We start from the raw sequence: 12,216 nt of genomic DNA, 5'->3' as shown, positions 1-12,216 counted from the left end.
TATGAGTAGTGAAGATTAGAATCGCAGAAACTTAATGAATATGGCTCGTATCAACTTGGATTGTTTTCTCTGTAACGCAGGATGTTGTGAAGAGATCTGCTAGAAGTATATACATTTACGAGAGGCATAGATATGGTAGACAGTGAGAACTTTTTTTCCAGGATGTAAATGTCAAAAACAAGCAGGCAGAGTTTTATGGTTTAGTTTAGAGATACAGCGTGGAAACAGACCCTTCGGCCCACCGAGTCTGTGCTGACCAGTGATCAGCCACACGCTAACACTATCCTACACACACGAGGGACAATTTACACTTATACCAAGTGTAATTATACCAAATGTACATCTTTGGAGTGCGGGAGGAAACTGAAGATCCCTGAGGAAAACGCAAGCAGGTCACGGGGAGAACGTACAAACTCCACACAGACAGCACCTGTGGTCAGGGTCCAACCCAGGTCCCTGGTGCCGAGCTGCGCCACGATGGCTTTAAAAGGTGAGAAGGGCAAAGTTTAAAGAAGATGAGCGGTGCAGGTTTTTTTAACACTCGAGTGGTGAGTGCTGCCTGGAGATGCTGGAGGCAGATATGATGGTGGCGTTTAAGAGGTTTAGGATGTCACATGGATGTTCGGGCATTGAAGGGATTGCAGATAGGAGATGGTCTTGGTATCATGTTCAGCACAGATATTGTGGGTAGATGGACTGTTCTTGTATGTAGTGCCGACCACATTTGACCTAGAGAAAGGAATCCATTGTGCCCCAACCTCACCTGTTTCAGCACCTCAGTGCTCATCCTATGTACATTTGACATCAACGCCACTCTTGCAGACCATGCTCAGACTCTCAACCATGTTTGGGTGAAAAAACATTTCCTACTAACTTTTCTATCAATTACATTGAATCTTTGGCATCTGCTTGAACATCCTGTCAATTCCAGCTGGGAAACTCAAACATTTCAACACGGAAATGAAATAGACTGACTAAAGCTAAACGTAAAGTGGAAACACCCAGAATCTAACAGTATTAAGTTGTGGAAGCTTTGGAGAGGGTGCAGAGATTTACCAGAACACTGCCGGGATTAGAGGGTTTCTGTAGCCTCCTTGTGCTCTGGTATTTTATTTCATTCTTCACATGTTTAAATTATAATGTTTGATTTTTAATTGTCTACTGTATATTGTGTTGTATATTCCTTGTATGTATACGTACTTGGCTAATAACATTTATTCAATTCAATTAAATTTAATTCAAATCAATCCAAAATTTATTCAATTATAAGAAACATAGAAAAATAGATGCAGGAGTAGGCTATTTGGCCCTTTGAGCCAGCACCGCCATTCAATATGATCATGGCTGATCATTTAAAATCAGGACCCCGTTCCTGCTTTCTCCCCACATCCCTTGATTCATTTAGTCCTAAGAGCTAAATCTAACTCTCTCGTGAAAACATCCAGTGAATTGGCCTCCACTGCCTTCTGTGGCAGAGAATTCCACAGATTCACAACTCTCTGGGTGGAAAAGATTTTCTCATCTCAGTCCTAAATGACTTACCCCTTATTCTTAAATTGTAACCCATTCTTATTCTGGACTCCCCCAACATCGGGAACATTTTTCCTGCATCTAGCCTGTCCAATCCTTTAAGAATTTTATATGTTTCTAATAGATTCCCTCTCATCCTTCTAAATTCCTGTGAATACAAGCCCAGTCGACCCATTCTTTCATCATATGTTAGTCCCGCCATCCCGGGAATCAACCTGGTGAACCTACGCTGCACTCTCAATAGCAATAATGTCCTTCCTCAAATTAAAAAATTGCAAACAATACTCCAGGTGCGGTCTCACCAGGGCCCTGTACAACTGCAGGAGGACCTCCTTGTTTCTAAACTCAAATCCTCTCGCAATGAAGGCCGATATGCCATTAGCCTTCTTCACTGCCTGCTGTACCTGCATGTTTACTTTCAGTGACTGATGTACAAGCACACCCAGTCTCGTTGCACCTCCCCTTTTCCTAATCTGACACCATTCAGATAATAATCTGCCTTCCTGTTCTTGTTACCAAAGTGGATAACCTCACATTTATCCACATTATGCTGCATCTGCCATACATCTGCCCACTCACCCAACCTGTCCAAGTCACCCTGCAGCCTCATAGCATCCTCCTCACAGCTCACACTGCCGCCCAGCTTTGTGTCATCCGCAAACTTGGAGATGATAAATTTAATTCCTTCATCTAAATCGTTAATATAAATAGTAAACAACTGGGGTCCCAGCACTAAGCCTTGCGGCATCCCACTAGTCACTGCCTGCCACTCTGAAAAGGACCCGTTAATTCCTACTCTTTGCTTCCTGTCTGTCAACCAGTTCTTCATCCATGTCAATACTCTACCCCCAATACCATGTGCTCAAATTTTTCCCACTAATCTCTTGTATGGGACTTTATCAAAGGCTTTCTGAAAGTCCAGGTACACTACATCCACTGGCTCTCCCTTGTCCATTCTCCTAGTTACATCCTCAAAAAATTCGACAAGATTTGTCAAACCTGATTTCCCCTTCGTAAATCCATGCTGACTCGGACCGATCCTGTTACTGCTATTTCATCTTTTATAATTGACTCCAGCATCTTCCCAACACCGATGTCAGGCTAACTGGTCTATAATTCCCTGCCTTCTCTCTCCCTCCTTTCCTAAAAAGTGGGATAACATTAGCTACCCTCCAATCCACAGGAACTGGTCCTGAGTCTATAGAACATTGGAAAATTATCACCAATGCGTCCACGATTTCTAAAGCCACCTCCTTAAGTACCCTGGGATGCAGACCATCAGGCCCTGGGGATTTCAGACCATCAGACCCCGGGGATCAGCCTTCAGTTCCGTCAGTCTACCCAGGAACATTTCCTGCCTAATGTGAATTTCCTTCAGTTCCTCCGTCCCCTAGAGCCTCTGGCCTCTAGTACATCTGGGAGATTGTTTGTGTCCTCCTTACTGAAGACAGATCCAAAGTACCTGTTCAACTCGTCTGCCATTTCCTTGTTCCCAAATCTCCAAATTTGAAGAAGGACATTTTTGCTATTGAGGGAGTGTAGCGTTGGTTCACCAGGTTAGCACCTCCTCTGCACTCTTTCCAAAGCCTCCACATCCTTCCTGTAATGGAGCTGCCAGAACTGCATGCAAAGCTCTAAATGCAATCTAACCAAAGTCATAAATGCAATCCAACCAAAGTCATATAAGAGGGTGGTGCAGGCCGGTTCTCTGGATGCTTTAAAGAGAGAGCTAGATAGGGCTCTTAAAAATAGCGGAGTCAGGGGATATGGGGAGAAGGCAGGAACGGGGTACTGATTGGAGATGATCAGCCATGATCACATTGAATGGTGGTGCTGGCTTGAAGGGCCGAATGGCCTACTCCTGCACCTGTTGTCTATTGTCTAGAATCTATTATTACAGCTTACTCATTGACTTAATGATGAACAATATCTAAAGCTGAAGCAAAAGTGCTGGAAGCACTCAGCGGGTCAGGCAGTATCTGTGGAGGGGATGGACACAGATTGCTTTGTGTTGGGACCCTTTATTAGAATGATGGAGTACAGGCGAGAAAGCTGCAAAAGACAGGTAGTGGCTGGTCAAAGCCTGGCAAGTGATAGGGGATACAGTTTGGGGGGGAGGCGGTGAGTGACAAAGGCTGGAGGTGAAAAGGAGACAAAAGGGTGTCAGATAAGAGAAGAGGAGTGAAATGTAAAGCTGAAGTGGGGAATGTAGGTGGAAGGGAAAGAGGGAAATGTGAGACTCGACGATGGGAGATGAGCGTATGGAGGAGGCAAATGGAACAGGGGGCGGAGCTGCTGGGAGAGATGGGTGCTGGGGTGCTGTGGGATGGGTGCTGTGAGATGGGTGCTGTGGGATGGGTGCTGTGGGATGGGTGTTCGTGGAGTCAGGGGGATTTACTTGAAATTGGACAATTTTGGTAGCTTACAACCCAATGGTATGAACATCACGAGGCAAGGTACATAAACACACAATCCTAGGATTTACTGTATTTCACTTTTCTTGAAGAATGACTCTCTAAGCACAAAGTTTCAAGACTATTGTGCACAGCAGATAACTTTGTTTCAATGTATTCCCAACTAATGAACATCCACTTCAGGCAAACTCTTGCAGAATTCCATGACACTTAGGAAGACACTAAATGTAGTCTTCAGTGCATCCTACCTGGATGGCCACAAGGTACATAAGTTCTCCCAGAGCAGGTAAGAGGCATTGTTTCAGTTTGGTGTTCCGAAAGTTCTCTCGAATCAACTCTGTTATTATGGTGATTGTCTGAAGTACAAAGGTGAATTAACAACATATATTATATTTTGTTCCAAAACTTGCATTAGAAAAGTTGCAATACACATTTTATCATAATCTATCATGCTCCGATTTCCAAAGTTGGCTATATTTATTTGGATACACGTGTAGTCTTTGAGGTGTTAAATGCAGGCGAGCCCCGCATCATGTGCCGTTCAGGTTATGGAAATTCACCCTGACAAAATTCACAAACCACTACCCGGATATTTGAGATAGAGACAGTGGGATGGTATGGGGAGGGGGAGGGATGACAAGAGGGGGGGGGGGGGGGCCCGGGTATGTGGGAAGAAACAGGCCACCTCACCCACATTCAAGGATCAGATATTTGCTGCTGTTTGACTGAAACATTCTATTTTGTTTTCTTTTATTACAAAACATTTTACTAACAAAATTACAACTCTTCATATTTGAACCCTCAAAGTAGATTTTTTGTTGCCATGTTGAGGAGGTTTGGGAGGACACAACACAACGTATAACCGTCACCCTAATTCATATTCTCACACTGCCTGTTTCCAAGCTGTAGAATCCTATGACTCTAATATTCAAAAACAAGATCAAAAAATTCTACTGTGGTAACTTCTGTTGCCTGTTTCCATGCTGTCAGACTCTATGATTGCAAGCAGAAATAAAATACTAGTTTATTAAGGTTTGGAACAGGGAAGTTCAAACATGCATTAAGCAGAGATTTGATTTCAAACCCACAATTACAGGTCTGCATTGGTAGGCCAATGTATATTGTTATTTACTATCCCACAGCAATCTAAAAATAATTCTCAACATAAATCATCTGAGGCTTTGAGCATGAGGTGTGGTCATTATGTTCAGTCAGAGGTTTAACCCAGTAGTGGTGACAGCAGGTTGCATTCTCTCCTCTCTCTGAGCTAGTTAACCAGATCTAGTGGACGTTGCACAAACAGGCTGTTCATACACATTTCTTGAAACAGTTTTAGTAACTTTGTTCATTAAGGTTAGCCTGATTACCAGAGAGGTGTGAATCGGTGGAATTCTCAGCCACAGAAGGCAGTGGAGGCCAATTCACTGGATGTTTTCAAGAGAGTTAGATTTAGCTCTTTGGGCTAACGGAATCAAGGGATATGGGGAAAAAGCAGGAACGGGGTACAGATTTTTGATGCTCAACCATGATCATATTGAATGGTGGTGCTGGCTTCGAAGGGCTGAATAGCCTACTGGCCCTATTTCTCTATGTTTCTATGCATGAACGGATGAATATAAATGCTTTGAATTTCCTGTCGGTGCTCTTTGCTGACCTCACATTGCTAATTCTCTGCAGAGGCCACGTTCTCAATGCTAGCAGTCTCCAAGGTAGAGCTTTTGGCTGGGTGGGGATGGAGAGAACAGTGAAGGGACAGTTATGGAAAATGGAAATCCTGACCATTTATTGGGAGGTCGAATGTAAGGAGGAAAATGCTATGAAAATGCAGGGTGACTTGGACAGGTTGGGTGAGTGGGCAGATGCATGGCAGATGCAGTTTAATGTGGATAAATGTAAGGTTATCCACTTTGGTAGCAAAAACAAGAAGACAGATTATTATCTAAATGATGTCAAGTTGGGAAAATGGGAAGTACAACGGGATCTGGGGGGTCCTTGTTCATGCAGTGAAGAAAGCCAATGGCCTTCATAACAAGAGGAGTTGAGTACAGGAGCAAAGAGGTCGTCCTGCAGTTGTACAGGGCCCTAGATAGACCACACCTGGAGTATTGTGTACAGTTTTGGTCTCCTAATTTGAGGAAGGACATTCTTGCTATTGAGGGAGAGCAGCGTAGATTCACAAGGCTAATTCCTGGGATGGCGGGACAGTCATATGTTGATAAATTGGAGCAGCTGGGTGGAATTTAGAAGGATGAGAGGGTATCTTATTGAAACATATAAGATTATTAAGGGTTTGAACACGCTAGAGGCAGGAAACATGTTCCCGATGTTGGGGGAGTCCAGAACCAGGGGCCATAGTTTAAGAATAAGGGGTAAGCCATTTAGAACAGGGATGAGGAAAAACGTTTTCCCACAGAGAGTTGTGAGTGTGTGGAATTCTCTGCTTCAGAGGGCAGTGGAGGCTGGCTCTCTGGATGCTTTCAAGAGAGAGCTAGATAGAGTTCTTAGGGATAGCGGAGTCAAGGGATATGGGGAGAAGGCAGGAACGGGGTACTGATTGGGGATGATCAGCCATGATCAATCACAGTGAATGGCGGTGCTGGCTCGTAGGGCCGAATGGCCTACTCCTGCACCTATTGTCTATTGAAAATAAACAGTTGATGGCATGACCTTTAACAGCATTGATGTACAGAGTGGGTCCAGGTTCAAGGGTCACTGAAAGTGACCGCACAAGTAGATAGAGTGGTAGAGAAGGCATATGGCAGTGTTACCTTCATCGGTCGGGGCGTTGAGTACAAGAGTCAGGAGTCATGATGCAGCTCTATAGGACTTTGGTCAGGCCACATCTGGAGTATTGCCTGTAGTTCTGGTCGCCCCCATTACAGGAAGGATGTGGGGGCTTTGGAGAGGGTGCAGACGAGGTTCACCAGAATGATGCCGGGATTAGAGGGTTTCAGCTACAGGGAGAGGTTGCACAGACTTGGATTGTTTTTTCTGTAACGCCGGAGGTTGAGGGGAGACTTGATAGAAGTGTATAAATTTATGAGAGGCATAGATAGGGTAGACAGTCAGAATGTTTTTCCCAGGGTGGAAATGTCCACCACCAAAGGGCATAGCAAGGTGAGAGGGGGCAAGTTTAATGGAGATGTGTGGGGCAAGTTTTTTTACAGAGTAGTGGGAGTCTGGAACATGCTGCCAAGGGTAGTAGTGGTGGAGACAGATACAAAAGTGCCGTTTAAGAGTCTTTTTGATAGGAACATGGAGGTGAAGGGAATAGAGGGATATAAATCATGTGCAGGCAGATGAGATCAGTTTAGCTGGGCATCATGTTTGGCATAAACATTGTGGGCCGAAGGGCCCGTTCTATAAACTCCATCACCCATTTCTGCAACTGATCGACATGCTGCTGAATCTTCTGACAGCCTTCCTCACTGTCTGCAACTCCTCCAATGTGTAGTCGTCACCAACCCACCTACATTTACATCCAGGTAATTATCTATATCTGGACTCCCTTCAGCACATCCCTCCTCAGATATGGGGCACATAACTGCTCACAATACCCCAAATGCAGTCTGACCAGTGCCCTGAAAAGCCTGAGCATTCCATCCCTGCTTTAATTTAGTTAAAATAGTTTAGTTTAGTTTAGAGATACAGGCCCTTCAGCACACTACGTCCGCGTCGACCAGCGACCCGACTAGAAAAAGCCCCCTTTATTCCCATTCTTTGCCTTCTGTCATTCAGCCAACCTTCTACTATACCATGGCCTCTCATCTTCTTTAGCATCCTCATATGCAGCACCTTATTAAAGACCTTCTGAAATCCAAATTAAGCTCATCATCATCGGCGGTCACTCGAAACGAGTATGACTGTCCTCTCATGGAGGACGCCTGTGCGTGACTTTGTTTAACGTGGGGAGACTAGTGCACAGGCAGCCACCACACGGTGCTTGACAGATCTGGGTCAGGATCCAGTGGCATGGAGTCCAAGACGACCGGAGACCCTTTTCTGCTGCAGCCTTCATCCGCCTTCCCAGCCGTTGTGACGCTCCACTAAGATCAGCCATCGTCTTCCACCTGTTCCACCGTTGAGGTCTTGGTTGATTTGCTCTTTGTCAGAGGCCTCCCCCTTGACCTTACCGCCCTGGGTGGCCCTACCAGGAGCATAGCTCCAGACGGCATCGCTCTCAGGATCTCAGGTCCACACAAGCTTCTCCACCACGACAAGGTGACAATCCACAGAGAAGCCAAATAAAGCTATGCCTCTGGTAATTGATTTTCCCATCCTGGGAAAAAGGGTCTTACTTTCTACCGTATCTCTGCCCTAATTATTGCAAAATATAATATCTGTTCTGGGATTTCAGATGATTTTTCCAACGTTTGTTCAATTCAGTTGAAGGCATTAAGCACTGAATGACATGATTGTAAACGTCTAATTTTAATTTACACACGTCCTCTCAATAACTAAAGCACCAGGACAGTTCTTATGATATCAAACAATTCAACACTTACTTAAATGAAAATTTAGCTTAGTTTTGGTTTAGTTTTGAGATACCGCATGAGAACAGGCCTTTCGGCCCACCAGGTTCATGCTGACCACCAATCACTCATTCACACTAGTTCTATGTTATCCCATTTTCTCATCCAAACCATGCTTGGAACAAGTCATCTACAAACCCACCGTCTTTGGGATGTGAAAGGTAATCGGAGCACCCGGAGAAAACCCACACAGTCACAGGGAGAACATGCATACTACACAGACAGCATCCTAGGTCAGGATCTAACCACGGTCTCTGGCATTGTGATGCAGCAGCTCTACCCGAATCAAGAGTGTTTAATTGTCATATGTGCCGTCAAAGTAACAGCGACATTCTTACCTGCCAGCATGGCAGGCATGTAAACACAGTACCCATTTAATACCCAGTTAATAAACAAAAACATTTAATAAATTACCCTGAGTAGGGGAATCGAGGACCAGATGACATAGGTTTAAGGTGAAGGGGAAAAGATTTAATAAGAATCTGAGGGGTAACTTTTTCACACAAAAGGACATGGGTGTATGGAACGAGCTGCCAGAGGAGGTAGTTGAGGCTGGGACTATCCCATTGTTTAAGAAACAGTTACAGATACATGGATAGGATAGGGATGGAGGGGTTTGGGCTGGGTGTGGGCAGGTGGGATTAGTGTAGTTGGGACATGTTGGCTGGTGTGAGCTGAAGGACCTGTTTACACACTGTATGACTCAGAGGGCGGTGGAGGCAGGTTCTCTAGATACTTTCAAGAGAGAGCTAGACAGGGCTCTTCAAGGTAGCGTATTCAGGGGATATGGGGAGAAGGCAGGAACGGGATACTGATTGGGGATGATCAGCCATGATCACATTGAATGGCGGTGCTGGCTCGAAGGGCCGAATGGCCTACTCCTGCACCTTTATTGTCTATAAAACCCCCGAAGGTCTTAGTGCAACCAAAGACATTCATTCCATAGTTCATAATTTAGTTCGGCTCGTGTAGTGTTCAAGAATCTGATAGGTTCTGTTCTTGAACGTGGTGGTGATGGTTTTCAGACTCTCGTACCTTCTGCCCCATGGTGGCAGTTAGAGCATGGCCAGGGTGATGTGGGTCTCTGATGATATTGACTGCTCTTTGAGACAGCGTCAACTATAGATCAGTGGGGAGATTAGTCCCCGGAGCGGGCAGCGTCCACCACTCTCCTTTGTTCCTGGCCGTTTGAGTTACTGAACCAGGCCATGACGTAACCTGTCAATATGTTCTCTATTGTAAGACGTAAACACATTGCCTTCCCGTGTATACTTTTGAAATTTTACCTATTCGTGTCATTTTCTGCCTGGTCTTTCAAAATATTGAAATCGGAATGAACCCGTCATTTCATGCAGATTTATTAATTCCAGAAAAGACTGGGATTTCTGCAGAAATATGCAGGAAATTAGTCAGTGTAAAAGTTATTTCTTTAAAACAGCTTAATCCAACTGTGGAACTTTAACAAGTGATCAGAGCCACTCAATTATCTTCATTCTTATGTACAATCATGAGCCAATTATCTGGTAGTTATTTGTTTTCCTATATTTTCCACACTTGTGTGTACTTAAGAATTGACAAACAGGTCAGAATTGCTGCTGTAAAGGGCTTAGCCTTTGCACGGATGTTGAATGAGATGTACAGGGTGGAACTGCAGATGCTGCTTTAAACCGAAGATAGACACAAAATGCTGGAGTAACAGCGGAACAGGCAGCATCTCTGGAGAGAAAGAAAGGGTCTAGACCCTTCTTCAGACTGATGTCAGGGGAGAGGGAAATACATAGATAAGGAAGTGGATTGTGAAAATAGTACAAAGGGAATGGAGATCAAGGAAAATGTAGAATAGATCGTTGTTCGCTGGGAGAAGGTGACAACAAAGCAAACAGAGATAAAATGTAGTCGGAGACAGTTAGACTGGTGGGAGAACTGGGAATGAGGAGGGTGGAGAGAGAGAGGGGGAAAGCAAAGGCTATTTGAAGTTAGAGAAGTCAATGTTCATACCGCTGGGGTGTAATCTGCCCAAGCGAAATATGTGATACTGAGCCTCACTCTGACAATGGAGGAGGGCCAGGACAGAAAGGTCAGTGTGGGAATGGGAAGGGGAGTTAAAGTGTTTAGCAACCAGAAGATTTGATCGGTTTAAACACACTGAGCGGAGGTGTTCAGTGAAACGATCGCCGTGCCTGCGCTTGGTCTCGCCGATGTACAGGAGTCCACATCTGGAACAGCGGATGCAGTAGATGAGGTTGGAGGAGGTGCAAGTGAACCTGGAAAGACTGTCAGGGTCCTTGGACGGTGTTGAGGGGGTGGTATAGGGACAAGTGTTGCATGTCCTGCGGTTGCAGGGGAAAGTACCTGGGGAGGGGGTGGTTTGGGTAGGAAGAGACGAGTGACCACTGAGTTGCAGAGGGAACGGTCTCTGCGAAAAGTGAAAGATGTGGCTAGTGGTGGAATCCCGTTGTAGGTGGGGAAAATATTGGAGGATTATGTTCTGAATACGACGGCTGATGGGTGGAGGGTGAGGGGGACTCTGTCCCTGTTAAGACTGAGGGGAGGAGAAGCATCTCGGCCACAGCGGCCAACAATGTCCCAGCTACACTAGTCCTACTTGCCTGCGCTTGGTCCATATCCCTCCAAACCTATCCTATCCATGTGCCTGTCAAACAATTTCTTAAACGTTAGGATAGTCCCAGCCTCAACTATCTCCTGTGGCAGCTTGTTCCATACACCCACCACCACCTATGATGGAAGAGGGGAACCCCCGTTCCACAAAGAATGAGGACATCTCCGTTGTCCTGGCATGGGACACTTGATCTTGGGTTCAGATGCGGCATAGACGGAGGGAGTCGGGGATAGAGTCTTTACAGGAAGCAGGGTGGGAAGTTGTGTAGGCTAGATAGCTGTGGGAGTCAGTGGGTTTATAATAGATGTCAAGAAAAGGTAGGGCAATGTTGGAGCTGGTCCAAGTGAATGTGAGTGCAGGATGGAAATTAGTAGTAAAGTTAATGAAGTCAGTGAGTTGTGCATGGGTGCAGGAGGTAGCACCGATGCAGTTGTCAATGTAGCGGATGGAGAGTTCGGGGATAGGGCCAGTGTACGCCTGGAAGTGATTGTTCAACGTTCCCTACCAAGAGGCAGACATAGCAGGGGCCCATGCGAGTGCCCATAAAAGTGGAATAAGGAGAAGGAGAAGACACTGTCAAAAAAGTATTGAAGGTACTGTCGTGTTTGAAGGTAGCCAAATCTCCAGGGCCTGATCAGATATATCCGAGGACATTACGGGAGCCCTGGTTGAAACTTAGGAGTCGTCTTGAAATACAGGAGAGGTGTTGGAAGACTGGAGGGTGGCAAATGTTGTGCTCCTTTTCAAGAAGGGCTGCAGGGAAAATGCTGGGAACTACAGGCCGGTGAGCATAACATCTGTAGTTGGAAAGTTACTGGAGAGTATTCTGAGGAATAGGATATACAGGCATTTGATGGGCAAAGGCTGATTAGGGATAGTCAGCATGGTTTGGTACGTGGGAGGTCATGTCACACAAATCTGATTGATTTTTTTTGAAGACGTGACCAAAAAGGTTGATGAGGGCAGAGCTGTAGATGTTGTGTACATGGACTTCAGTAAGGCGTTCGGCAAGGTGCCGCATGCTAGGCTGCTCTGGAAGGTTAGGTCGCATGGGATCCAAGGAGAGATAGCTGAATAGATAGCAAAATGGCTCCATGGAAGGAAGCAGAGGGTAATGGTG

At 45.4% G+C, this 12,216-nt stretch overlaps 1 protein-coding gene across 1 annotated transcript in view; it reads right to left on the bottom strand.

Annotated features, from left to right (window-relative positions):
- The window catches only part of ulk4 (unc-51 like kinase 4), a 324,061-nt gene that overhangs the window by 217,646 nt on the left and 94,199 nt on the right, over positions 1-12,216 (bottom strand). Inside the window, exon 18 of the mRNA XM_033015040.1 lies at positions 4,193-4,300. Within this exon, the coding sequence (XP_032870931.1) occupies positions 4,193-4,300 (108 nt within the window). The remainder of the gene's footprint in view (positions 1-4,192; positions 4,301-12,216) is intronic.

This window comes from Amblyraja radiata, chromosome 2 (genome assembly GCF_010909765.2).
Source record: "Amblyraja radiata isolate CabotCenter1 chromosome 2, sAmbRad1.1.pri, whole genome shotgun sequence".
Classification (NCBI taxonomy): Eukaryota; Metazoa; Chordata; class Chondrichthyes; order Rajiformes; family Rajidae; genus Amblyraja; species Amblyraja radiata.
This window is presented reverse-complemented; position numbering and strand designations above follow the sequence as displayed.